Genomic DNA, 13,894 nt, shown 5'->3' with positions numbered 1-13,894 from the left:
TCTAACTGTTGGTGCATTAATTTTTAAGGTTTTGAAGAGAATGATCAAATGTTGTTCAATGCTAAATTGCCACACACAAGTAAGTAGAACATATTCATTAGTGTTTGTTTTATCTCAAGCTGTAACATTGAAGATTGTAATAATAATATTAGTAAAATTCTAAACCTCCCCTTAGACTATGGAATGAACTGAAGGCAAAGGGATGGAAATGAACTCTGGCTCTTCAACTCTTACTGGTTGAGGGCCACAAACTAATAATTGACCAGAGATTGTAGCATGTTTGAATTACTGTATGCTACCCTTCATTTTATTTCTTAGCTTTAATCTCACATTTTCTTAAATAAATATACATCTTACAAGGTACTTGTGCAAGGTAATTCTATGCATATTTGTTTAATTATCCTTTGTAGCTCTATGGGATATTGGTAAAAGCAGCTCATTTTAAATTCAGTAGTTTGATCAAACTTTTACTGGTTTAAACACATATTGAGGCCCAGAGTTTAGGATAGTTAATCAAAATTGAGACACTGGTTCTATCAGTAAAACTTTGTTTGGGGGCAAGGTTTAAAATTGTGCTCTCAGGGATTTTAGTACAAGCCATTGGATTACTAATTCAATAGTAACCAGATCAATTGTGCCAAATTGGTCTGGGGTTAGTTTCCTATCAATTAAAATCTTTAATGTGGCTTGACTTCAACTGCACGTCTTTCTGCATCCAAAGAAAATGCTGGTGGGAGAAGTGAAAGAATATGCAATGATATGTTGCACAGTATCCAGCAAAATAACAGCAGAATCTGTGCCAGGTTTTAAATCACTATCCTTTTGAAGCTGGTTTATTTTTTGACTAGGTGGCAATATTGTGTCAGTTCCTCAGAGAGGTGGATTATATGACTGCTTTCAAGGCTTTACAAGAACAAAACAGGTACAGTTTCACAACAACTGAAATAGCAAAATATGGCAGATGAATCAGAAAATGGTGGCTATATTTGAACGTGACATTTGTGGCAGATAAAAATTAGAACATGAAGTTAGAAAGACAACAAGCAAAATTATAAAAGGTGAAGAGAACAGGCACAACATCGAGAGCCAAAGGGCCTGTACTGTTCTAAAAGGGAGGTCTAGATAGGGGAGAGGTCTTTTAATTTAACAATACAGCACAGTAGAAAGCCCTTCCAGTGTCCATGAAACTGTGCCACCTAATTAGACCACCAACCCAGTACTTCTTGGAGGGTGGGAGGAAACCAGAGCACCCAGAGAAAACCCAAGCAGGTCACACGATGAATGTATAAAATCCTTGCAGGCAGCGTCTGATTCAAACCCAGGTCACTGGCACTGCAATAGCGAAGTGCTAACTGTGTCACCTGATTGAATGTTGCACCCTTGTTCATAAAATTATGTACAAATTTACTAGCAGTCTGTCACTTGAATCATGTGTGGAGTTGTTTAGAATTTTGATGTAACAGGCAGTGGATGTAGTATATATGGACTTCCAACCTGAGTTATAGGATGAGTCTTCAGCCTGAAATATTGTTTTTCTTTCTGCAGATGCTGCCTGACTAGCAGTTTTTAAATTTAGACTTCCAGCAACTGCAGTTTTTGATTTTATTGTGATGTCCTGTAGATCACACCAATGGGGTTGGTGGGGTGGGGGTGGTGCAGGGGAGGGAGACTCCATGGAACCTCTCTGCCACTCTAAGGGTCCTATGCATTGGCCTCCAATCTATTTCTCTGGAGCAAGGAAGACATAACTAATCTACAGGAAATTATTGAAGACTTCGTCCGCAAAGCCAAGCCAAAGAAGAAGAAAGAAAAAAAGTGAACCGGTGTGGACTCAAAAGGCCAATACGGCCTGTTTCCGCTCCGTAAATGGTTATATGGTTATTAGGGTCTTCCCATAGAACATTACACCATAGTACATGATGTTGTGCCAACCTATGTAAATCCATTCCACAACAATCTAAACTTTCCCTATCTCGCATCTACAACCCTCTATTTTTCTTGGATCCATATGCCTATCAAGGAGTCTTTTAAATATCCCTATTGTACCAGCCTACTCCACCACCCCGGCAATGCATTCCAGACACCCACTATTCTCTATATTTAAAAAAATATCCAGGCAACATACTGGTGAATCTCCTCTGCACCCTCTCTGAAGCATCTACATCCTTCCTGTAATGAAGTGACCAGAACTGAACGCAAATCGCTAAATGTGGTCTAACCAGAATGACAGAACTGAAATATTAACTTGCAGCTCTTAAAGTCAATCCTCTATCTAATGAAGGCCAGCAAGCCATAGACCTTAACTATCATATAAATTTGCACAACCTTGAGGGATCCTTGTCCCTGAGATCCCTCTGTTCCTCCACACTGTTAAGAATCCTACCTTTAACCATGAACTCTGCTTCTTGTCTATATTCCATTGTAACCTCTTAACCTTCTTCACTATCTTTAACACTTCCAACTTTCATATTATCTGCAAAAATGTTGGAGCACATTGATCAATATGTAGATATGTTTTTAAATTTATTTTTAAAATTTAGACATACAGCATAGCACGGTAACAGGCCATTTTGGCCCTCCAGCTCGTGCCGCCCAATTAATCTACAATCCGTTCTGTTTTGAAGAGTGGGAGGAGACTGGAGTGCCCAGAGGAAACCCACAGAGACATGGGGAGAGCATACAAACTCCTTACAGACAGCATGAGATTCAGACTCTGGTCTTGATTGCTAACGATGTAACAGGCATTTCACTAACTGCAATGCAAACCATGCCACCCTAATTTTTAATTTGAAGAATTTAAGAAGGTGCCTATTATTTACAATGTAAAAGTTGTGTGTATATATATATATATTTCCTAACTTGTTCTTTTATTTGCAATTTCAGTCATGATGCAATGGATTCATATTATGAATACATTTGGGACATCACTATCTTGGAATACTTGACCCGTATCCTTTTTACATCTGTGCCAGTATATTTCTTGTAGTAATGTGACCTTGTTTATACTTGACCTGTTTTTAGGTAATCACGAAATCTGCAGATGCTGGGGTCTAGGGCAGTTGACGGAGCTGGAGAAACTAAATGGGTCATGTAGAAAGCTAAAGGCAGTCAATATTTCAAGCCTGAGCCCTGAAGGAGTGCTTTCAAGCAGACCCTTGATGAAGGCCTCAAACCAGAAACATTGGTTATGCCTCTTTATCTTTGCTATAAAGTTTGACCCTCTGAGTTTTCCCAGCATTGTTTTTACCTCAATTAGTGTCTGCAGACTTTTGTGTTTTACTAGTGTATATTACTGCTGTTGAGATGTATCAATAATATTCTTCGTTGATATTAGTGGAGCAGAATAGCTGGAAATGGATGCTTTCAGATAGTAACTAACTGTAAGGGAATTACTTTTTTTGTGGTACTTTAGTTTTTGATTATCATTTTTGAACAGTGATGTTGCTTCACAGTCCACTGATTACACTGAACAAGGGTGGAAACATTGTGTTGAGGCCCTGATCATCTTGTTGGGGACACAAAGAACATTAGAAATAAGAGTAGGACTAGGGCACGTGGACTGTTAAACCTACTCTGCTATTCAGTAAGATCATGGTTGCTCTGGCAGCGGTCTCAGCTGTACCTCCCTCCCTTTTCTCCATAAACCTTAATTCCCCTACTGTGCAATAAAGTTATCTCAATGCATGTGAACTCTTCTTGTGTCCTAAATGACTTAATCTTAAAAACATAATTCTGTCACGATAGTGTAGCTTATTTTGATTAGCCATAGAATGGTTTGGGTCATCTTGATAACATAGTGTCATATGGACCTTTAAATATACTCTCATTGACCCGTTTAAGGAATTGTATAATGGCAAAAAAAGTTAATTAAATTATATTCTAACGTAAAATGTAATGATCAAATGGAAAATTTTCTTGACAACTTTTGTTACAAGACATTCATCACAAAAGAGGTGAAACAGACAAACGACAAATTGCAGTAAGTGAAAGAATGTTGGTGCATTGGGTGCTTTTTTTATATTCTTGTAATTTGTGGAAAGATTACATCATAAGTTGTTCCATCACTGGATAGTTCAAAATAATTAATTACTGACTACCCTTTCTTTATTGTATAGGTAGTGAATCAATTTACGAACTAGGATGGTGGAAGGTGAATTGGCAGCTTGAAATTATTTTTATAAAAACTAAACTGAGCAGCATTATAAAGTTTGTCCTATGAACCTTGCAAGTTAGTATAGTCTGGTGATTGACTTTATAATATGAAACAGTAAACTGTAAAAGTCTATGGTGCTGTCATAAAAATTAGATCAGTACAGCACAAGCCTTTAGCCCACAATGTCTGCACTGAAGATATTAAATATCTGCTGCCTGCATGATACATATCTATTTGTGAAGCTGCTTGAATGCTATCGTAACTGCACCCTCAACCATCATGACAGACTGTGACAGCCATCTGAGTTTTTAAAAAAAACTTTACAGCTCCCCCACTCCCATTTTAAATGCATGATGTCTTGTGTGTGACATTATTACCATGAAGATTAACTACCTTATCTCTACTCCTCATAATTTTATAAACTTCGATTGGGTCTCCTCTCAGCCTCTGGTGCTGAGAAAACCACCCATGTTTCTGTAACCTCTCCCCATAGCTTATACCTTCTGATCTAGGTAGCATCCTGGATGAAGGGCTCAGGCCTGAAACATCAACTCCCTTTTGCTTTCCAGGGATTCTGCATGACCAACAGAGTTCCTCCACTTTTCTGTATTCTTGCAGTTCTTCTGAAGCTGTTCCATGTGCAATATTTTGATGGCTGCAACTTGACTTCCTTCCTGTTATACTCAATACCCCATATTGCCATCTTTACCATCCTATCTACCTTTGTGGCCACTTTCAGAGCTTAATATTTTTAAGCATTGCCATTAACTGAACATGTTCCCCTTACATTTGACTTCCCAAAGTGCAACACCTCTCATTGATTACTGCAAATGATCTTTATTATGTGTACTGTAATAGCTCTCTATGCTGTCCATCCCACCAATTTTTGAATTATCTGTAGATTTACTAACCATTTGAGAGTGAATGTGAATACAGAAATGTTTTTAAAATCTCACAGGGATCCAAATCTCCAGCCAGAATTACACCATTTTCTCTGGGCAAGCCAATTTATTGTGGATCCCATATATCATTAGCCCCATTTCCACTGAACACACTGCATCCCTGGGGAACAGTGTTGCAGTAATCCCCAGCGTGAAATAATGTCATTTGACAGCAGTGTTCCTTTGCACTGGACCCTGTCAATGTCTGGGACAGGGTGCCAGTAGAAAAGGGGCTTTTATATTCTGTATCAGCTTAACATGAGGGACCTGGTCAAATACCATACTAAAGTCCATGTAGACAACTTTCATTGCCCTACCCTTATTAATCTACACAACCATTTTTGAGTTGCTTTTTTAAATATCATAAAGTAGAATTTGAAGATTAACTAATTGTTCTCTGTTGATGATGCAGGCATGACTGTTCTCTCAAATAAAAATATTGTACCCAGTACTTCTGGATCCTGCTCTACATTAGTCCCCTGTACTAGTTTTCTCCCCCCCACAAAAAAAATGTCTTAATACCAAGATTGCTTGTAGAACCATAATGCCACTTTAATAGACTAATTCATTTTTTTTTAATCTTTCCTAGATCAAAGCAATTGGACAATCAGAGCTCAACTCCAGTAATCCTGAAGAGGTGTTACAGCTAGCAGCTCAGAAGAGGAAGAAGAAGTTCCTACAAGCGATGGCAAAACTTTACTTCTAACAGACACTTTCCAAACTGGCGTTGGAATATGACTGGTCAAGTTGGTGTATCTGATTTTGCAGGTTCATTAAATACAGGTGTAAAAAATACAATTACACTGGGCCATCAATTTTTAAATTTAATTTCACATCACCTAATTTTTCCACGGTACTAGTCTTAACACCTAGGTATAAAGACCACCAACAAGTTCATTAGCTTATATTGTTAAACCATTAGAAATTGATTTTATAGGTGGTTAGCTGATTTTGCAGCTAATTTTCTGTACATTTTTACAATGCTATTTACAGTAATACATTAAATTCATGTTCTTTGGCAGTGAGATTTTACTTGAGTTGGGTGTGACATGTGATGAAGTGCAATATATATATATATATATATATATATATATACACACACAACCAAACTCCATTTGTTCACTTCTTGAACAGTTCTGAGACTGCATTGGATTAGCTACAGGTCTAAATAACATAACCCTGTATTTTTTTAAAAGTTTCTATTGTATAGTTCTTAAGACATGCATAAAAATTAAGCATTTCTGCCACAGTCAAAATAGAATTAAGGTTGGTCTCCTTATTTCAATTGAGTATTCACAGTGAAAGTAAACTCAAAGCACCACTGTAATTCATCCTCATTGTAAACTTCAAAAGGAAAATGGAATTAAAAGTTCTCAACTGCAATGCACAATTTCAGTTGCGTGTTGTATCCTCTCCGTCTGTAAGCCATTCAAACCCTGTGGTTTTGTGAATACTGCATTTTATGATGAAATCATCTCCCTCCAGAAGAGAATCAATCCCAATACATGAGCATTTCTTTCAGAGTGAAAACCACTAAATGGATGGCAAAAGCTGCCTCTCTTAAACTGTGCAGTTGACGTGTGTCTTTTAAAAAGTACTTTTCCTTCCCCAAAATAGTCCCAGCATCGTGGTCTTTCTTAGGTAGAAGTAAAAGGTTGTTCTGGAGCCAGCTCCTAGCTTGCCCACTCCTTAAAAAAAACATTAGACGATGCATTTATCCCCCTAAAATTAAATTCTGGTAGATTTCCAGCTGCATCTCATAGCAGGAATACATCCCCCTGCTCTTAATTCCATAGTCCCGGATTTTCCTCCAGCAAACTCGACCACTCAGTATGACAAAATGGATGTTGGTTTTTCAGTGCTTTTAGGTGGAGTCAAAATCCCTCCTATGGACACTGGTGATAGCCTTGCTGTACACTCTGTTTTCCTGATATGCACATCATCCTAAAAGCAAGAGAGGTAACAAAGTGTAATTCATCTTAGTTTATGGAGCTATAACACTCATGAAAACATATTCAACAGCCATCGAAAAGCATTGTGTGCTAAAGAACACTTTATCGACTACAATTCTCTGCTGGATTAGCCCGTGCAAACCTAGGAACAGTTCTTTATTGGGTTCTATCATTTAAACCCAGGTTCAATCCATTTAAAATAGATTGTAAAATATCTTAGTGCTGTGATTATACAACAAAATTTGCATCCTAATTCTACCATTCACAGAAGTAGATTACAATCCATTCTTCCCAAGAGCAGTCAGTTACTTAAATTGCCATTCATAAATAGGCTTTTATCGTTTACTACCCACTTCTGTTTGTGTAAAATAATGAAACGGTTTCTCCTGAACCATCGTAATTTCTGCTGTTGCTGAGGAAGAGTTGGTTCAGGAGCAAATCCAAATCAGTCAGAGATTCTTATTTTGAAATGGATTAAAATCAAGGAGTAAAAAGGTTTTAGTGATGTAGAGAAACATTGATTATACCCGTCATTTTCATCCAGCACTTCTACTCAATTCTAGACTACAATGACAACAATTATCCACGGCCTAATTTTTTTAAAAAGTTCCAATCTTTCCACTCAACCCCAAGGAATACCACATTTATCAAATAATCATTCTCCTCTTTCCTCATTTGAGATGTTTATGCTAGTCTATTCTTCTAATCTGTTTTATTTACTCCCATTTTAAAAATCATTGTACAGGAGTTGGGATACATCATGTTATAGTTTACTAGACATTAATAAAGCCACATTTGAAATGTTGTTCTTTCTAGTCCCCTTGCTCCAGGAAGTCAAACTGAAAAGTGAGCAGAAAAGTATAACAAGAAAGTTACGGGACTAGAGGGCTTGAGTTAAGAGGCCTGGATAGGCTAGGATATTCTTCTCTCCACTGGAGCAGGGTTGGCTAAAGGGTATCATTCGAGATATACAAAATAATGAAGGGCATGGTCTTTCCCCAGGTTATGAGAGGTATAGAAGGGACCCAAGGAGATAGGCACTTTTCCAAAATTTGATGGGGATGTGGAATGAACTGCCGGATGAAAGGGTATTGGCAGTAACAATTATGGCATTTAGAACACATTTGGGCAGGTATATGTATAGGAAAAGTTTAGAGGGAAATAGGACGAGTTGGCAAAAGTCAGCATGGACAAGTTTCACTAAAGGGCTTTGTTTCCATGCAGTACAGTTCTGCCTGCTTTTAAAAGGTCTGACTCATGGGGCATAGAAACCCCTTAAGCCCACTAAGCATGTATTTACAAATCCTATTTTATTCCCTCTTCAATCTATCAACTTCCACCACAGCTGGCAATAATTTGCAGTGGCCAGTAACAAAATAAAACCTTCAAGTGCAACTGTATGAGATGCATGTGATCACATGGAGAACATACAAGGTTCAGAACAGATAACTGGAATTGCATGGCAGTAAACCCAACTTTACTTTCAAAAACCTTCCAACAAACATTATTTGATACAAGTCCACAAGTAACTACGCTCACTGTATATTACAAGATGTAATACAATTGCTTGGACTTGTGTGCTTTAGCCCCACCCCATAAAGATGGATAATTAAAGTTAGTACAACTCACAAGCATATCCAGGTACTTTGTATGTGTCTGGATGTTATGTCGGTCCTCAGTTGCTGCATGCTTGAAATCTCTCAATTTTACTGGATCCCCTTCATTCAACGTCTTTGCAAAAGGGACCATCCAGTTAAAACATGTGGAAATGCTGTCCCACTGCAGACCTAGAAACAAAGTAGAACAAATGAAAAATGGCAAACACCACAGATGCGAGCAATCCAAAATATAAACAATGATAGGGAACACTCAGCAAGTTGGGCAACATCTGTGGAAACAAAGTTAAAATTTCAGGTCCACACCAAGAACGAAAACAATTAGTATTAGGTTTTCTTGCTTTTTAAATTTTTTAAATTGATTTTAATAAAGTAAATTCAGTAAGATAGTATGGACAGTTACATAAATTAAATAAGATATTCCATATATAACCATATAACTGTTTACAGTGTGGAAACCGGCCATGTCGGCCATTTGAGTCCACACCAGTTCACTTGAACAACTCCACTAGCTTCCCCCACCCGCTCTCTGCTCATAACCCTCCAACCCCCTCACATCCATGTACACATCTAACCATCTCTTAAATGACAGAAGGGGGCGCTGCCACGACTATCTCTTTTGGAAGATCATTCCATTCTCCCACCACTCGTTGAGTGGAAAAAACATCCTCTAATATTTTTCCTTAAGTTTTGCCCCCTTAACTCATGCCCTCTTGTTGCAACCTCCCCTAACATACATAAATTGTAAATCAGTCATAATTCATATTCTAAATCGTATATACTTTTTTTGAAAAGAAAACTAATATATAAAGGAAAAGAATCTAGAGGAGAAAACCTCAAACCCCTTACCTAACCACATTACCAGATGCTATACAAGATTGGTATTTAAAGAAAAGCCAAGGTTTAAAAAAAAATTAACATAACGTGGAAAAGATACAAGACAGACAATTTAATTACATTGGAGTAAAATTATAAAGTAAGATAATGAGCCATAAATGACCCCCATAACTTCTGGAATCTTATTTCTGAATTAATTGAAGAATGAATCTTTTCCAGGTTCAAAGAGGACATGATGTCACGCAACTAGATTTAGGTTTAAAATAATTTTAATTTTTAAATTTAGACATACAGCACAGAAACAGGTCATTTTGACCCACAAGTCCACGCCGGCCAATTTACACCCAATTAATCTACAACACCCAGTACATTTTGAACGGTGAGAGAAAACCAGAGTCCCTGGGGAAAACCCACACAGACACAGGGAGAACAATATGAACTCCATACAGAAACCACGGGATTCAAACCCTGGTCCTGATCGTTGGTGCTATAAAGGTGTTTGTGTTAACTGCTATGCCAACTGTGCCATTTTAGTGGGATAATGGATAGGATAATGGGAACATCAACAATAGGGTGAAGTGATTACCATGGTAATAAGCAATGTGACTGATATTCATGACAACAGGCTAAAAAGAGAAATGTAAAAGCTGTAAAATATAAACCAGAATTGTGGAAAATGCCCAGGAAATCAAGAGAACTGGTCAGTTTAACAATTTCAGGCAACTCGTATTCTGTTTATGAACAGTGTGCGCCATGAAAACAGTGGTGTCATGGAGACTGCCTCAGGCCATATCGTAAACCTATCGTGAAGAGATAGCGGTAGCCTCATGAAACTGGAATTGGCCCCACAATGTACACATGGACATAGTTAAAGTAGCGAGTTACCGTTGGGAAGGATTGTAGCGGTGCTTTCGTATGCTGATGGATTTTGACCTTTTGACAAGCTACACAAGATCTGGCCATTTGCGTGATGTTTTTCTTCAGACCATGCCAAAATGTCTGAAATGTGCATTATTCTGGGAGAGAATTCCAAAATGAGGGATAACTGCCGCTGTTGTCCAGCTGACCAGTGCTCCGATACCTTTGAAAATGCGAAGGACATGGGTTTATGGTCTGTGAAAATGATGAAGCATCTGCCTTTCGAAAAGTAACGGAAGTAGCAGATGGACAAATGTATGGTTAGGAGCTCTTTATCAAAGGTGCTGTATTTTTTCTCGGCTTCATTGGAGGTGGCAGCTAAAGAATGACCATGGCTTCTATTGTCTGTCGACATACTGCTGCAGAGCGCCCCCTATGGCCACATCAGACACGTCTGTTGAAAGGGCGGTGACTGTGTTTCGGGCTGGATAACTGAGCATGGTTGCTTCAGGTATTAGTTCCTTTGTTTTTAATGAAAACATTTGACTTTCATCTGTCCACTGAATAGACTTAGCATTACCAGTCAGCAGATTGAACAGGCTTCATATTCATAACGTGAGCTGCTGCTAGAAGAAATAAGACAAATATTAACCATGCCCAAGAATTCTTGCAGACCTTTGACAGTGGTTGGTCTGGAATATTCAGTAATGGTATCGATCTTGGAAGGCAGCGGAACTATGTCCTTGTCGGTGATTGTATGCCCAAGGAATTCTACGGACTGTAGTCCAAAAACATATTTATCTGGATTGATGATCAGTCCAAAATCTCACAGACATCTAAAGAGTGTACGCAGATGTTCATGTGCTCTTCTTTAGTTTTGCTGGTGACTAATATGTTGTCTGATTCCGCTAGCATCTGGTAATATCGAAGCCCCATTCAGATTCACAGAAATATCTTGAATATGGGGAAGAGGGTAGCGATCCAGTATAATGGCATCGTTGAGCAGTCTATAATCATCACAAGGTCACCACCTTCGATTTTTGGACTAAATTTAATGGAAACGCCCATGAGCTGTCGAACCTGCGAGTTATCCCCAGCTCTTCCATTTTGTGGAATTCTTGTTTAGCTAATTGCAGTTTCTCCAGAGGCAAGTGACATGCCTTAGCATGAACGAGAGGACCTTTGGTAGAAATATTCAATGTTCACGGTGGGGGTTGAAAACTGCAGAGTTGTAATTTCGTGTAACTCTTCTACAAGTCTGGAGAAATTATCAACAATCTTATGCAGGGTTCGAAGACATAGTGCAAGAACATGTGATTCTGCCAGGCAAATAGTTTGAAAGGTAGTACTATCCACCAGCCGACACCCTTTTAAATCCACCATAAACAAATGAGCTCGAAGGAAATTGGACCCAAGTAGTGGTCGTGACACTGTTGCTATAATAAAAGGCCATGCGTAAATTTTCCCCTCAAACTGAACATTCATTTTTTTGGTGCCATACATCACTATGTTGGAACTATTGAGTGCTGTGAGTTGGAGGTTAGGGGTAGGATAACGTGTATCAAAGCCAGTTGGTGGAAAAAACATTAACCTCCGATCCTGTGTCCACCAATATTTTATGTTGGTATAGACGATCCCAAACATATAGAAGGCTTGTAGATTTGCGACCAACCATCACAGCCATTAACGACAGTTAGCCAGGGCATTTCCCAAGAACACACAGGGTAGCAGGCACCTACGTGCATTGACTCCCCAACGCCGGTGGTAAAAACACCACGTGGAAGTGTCAACAGGCTGTCTGCCTGACTTGAGACATTGCCTCGTTATAGGAGCTGGTGCGTTGAGAGCGTTGACTTGGGAAGTAGTGTCAACAACGGAGGTGCTGGGCACAGATAGCTGTGATGCAGTGACATTGTCCGAAGATCTTTTGGTGTTTTTTTTTGCCAACCACAGTACGTCTGCCTCTGCACTACTGCCCTGGGATCTTCAAAAGAACTCTGCGATAGTAAGAATCTAATGTCTTTTGGCATCCTCTCCAGGAAGAGCTATTCGTATAACATATCTTGCCATTGGCCAGATGCCAGGCACAGCATGTGTTCGTTAGTTCAGACATGGTCACTCAACTCCTCCATGTGTAATAGTCTGGTGGCCCTCTCTGTGGGACATGCAGTAAATTCGCAAGCAGGAGAGCTTTTTAGAATGTCATTCTTGAGCTCTCCAGGCTCCAGTAGATCGCACAGGACTTCACTTGACAGAGGCTTGATCTAAGGCATTAACGAGAAGATAATAGCGAGTTGCATCCACCTCAATCTTCCCGAGGTGGAATTGTGCCTCAGCCTGTCAAAACCACAGCTCTGGTTTTGCCATCCAGAAGAGTGGTAGCTTAACAGCAATGGCTGCAGCATTCATATGGTCCAAAGTTCCTTTTGGACCCATCGGGGTCACCAAGTGTAGCCACTGAAAACACAGTGGTAGCTGATGAATGCAAAATAACGACACATACAGATGCAGGCAAATCAGAACTAGTTTACTCGAGTCACTCACGTGTTCTTTCAAAACACTGAACCATGCATGTCACGTTATGACATCCTCTGCTGGTTTGCTAGACTTCTGGGAGTTGTAATCTATCTATAGCTCCACTAAAACAGCTCTTCCAACTGCATCATTAATTTGCCAATGAGAGGAGTCACGTGATGGAGTAGTGGCCGGACGGTGAACTCCAGCCCTCTCCAGAAAAGTCGGGAAAAACAAGAGAAAATACAAAGGCACAGAAATACAAGTTAAAGAAAAGTGAGTATAAAGGTGGAAAGAAGATGGAGACAAAAGGAGAAAAATCAAAATCAACGGAAAGAAGAGAGGAAGAGAAGACAACGGAGGAAAAAGGTGAAGGCCTTACCTGTCCGAAGAAGCCCGCTGTGGAGAGAGGAGCCCACTACCTCAGGTCAGTAGAAAAAGAACTACAACAATGGCTCACAGAGCCGAGTAAAAGTGCGCAACCACGCATGCGCATGAAAAAAAACACACCGACGGGAGGGGGGACCAGCTGGGGAGTCGATCTCCACAGCCGACAACGACAGCTGCAGAACACCTGCAGCAAGAAGAGACCACAGAAGACAATGGAAACAAGAAACAAGAGGAGGAAAGGGCATCAAAGAAACAACAGATGGCCAACCCAGAGGAAGAAGAAGAGGAAGAATACAGTGAAATAGATAAAGGGAAAGGCAAGGTAAAGGATATACTTGCTCTTGTTAGAGGATACATGGAGTCATTTAAAGAATGGCAAACACAGGAATTCAATGATTTAAGAAGAAGAATAAACAACACAGAAAAGAAAATAAATAAAATGGATATGACCTTAACAGAAATGGGGAAAAAAATGGACAAGATGGAAGAACGGGCAATAGCAGCAGAAATGGAGGTAGAAGACTTAAAAAAGAAATTGGAGGAATCTAATAAAAAAGCGATAGAGACACAAGAATTACTAGCCCAAAAAATAGATATAATGGAAAATTATAACAGAAGAAATAACATAAAGAT

General features: G+C 39.2%; 2 protein-coding genes across 15 annotated transcripts in view; one reads left to right on the top strand and one right to left on the bottom strand.

The window, feature by feature from the left end:
- ints8 (integrator complex subunit 8) overlaps window positions 1-6,477 on the top strand; it is a 122,773-nt gene extending 116,296 nt beyond the window's left edge. For 8 of the 9 annotated variants that reach the window (XM_069921823.1, XM_069921822.1, XM_069921821.1 and 5 more), the window contains 5 exons: window positions 29-79; window positions 849-922; window positions 2,884-2,948; window positions 3,936-3,979; window positions 5,684-6,477. In XM_069921823.1, the coding sequence (XP_069777924.1) occupies window positions 29-79; window positions 849-922; window positions 2,884-2,948; window positions 3,936-3,979; window positions 5,684-5,800 (351 nt within the window). In that variant the 3' untranslated portion in view covers window positions 5,801-6,477. Of the gene's footprint in view, window positions 1-28; window positions 80-848; window positions 923-2,883; window positions 2,949-3,935; window positions 3,980-5,683 lie in introns of those variants that run through there. The other variant, XR_011352401.1, reaches the window with a different exon arrangement.
- The window catches only part of ccne2 (cyclin E2), a 67,501-nt gene continuing 59,512 nt past the window's right edge, over window positions 5,906-13,894 (bottom strand). For 5 of the 6 annotated variants that reach the window (XM_069921829.1, XM_069921833.1, XM_069921830.1 and 2 more), the window contains 2 exons: window positions 8,676-8,833; window positions 5,906-7,038 (listed from right to left, as the gene is read on the bottom strand). In XM_069921829.1, coding sequence (XP_069777930.1) covers window positions 6,922-7,038; window positions 8,676-8,833 — 275 coding nt within the window. In that variant the 3' untranslated portion in view covers window positions 5,906-6,921. Of the gene's footprint in view, window positions 7,039-8,675; window positions 8,834-13,894 lie in introns of those variants that run through there. The other variant, XM_069921834.1, reaches the window with a different exon arrangement.

The sequence above is a fragment of the Narcine bancroftii genome, chromosome 2 (assembly GCF_036971445.1).
Source record: "Narcine bancroftii isolate sNarBan1 chromosome 2, sNarBan1.hap1, whole genome shotgun sequence".
NCBI lineage: Eukaryota > Metazoa > Chordata > Chondrichthyes > Torpediniformes > Narcinidae > Narcine > Narcine bancroftii.
The sequence above is the reverse complement of the archived record's forward strand: the minus strand, read 5'-3'. Positions and strand labels throughout refer to the sequence as shown.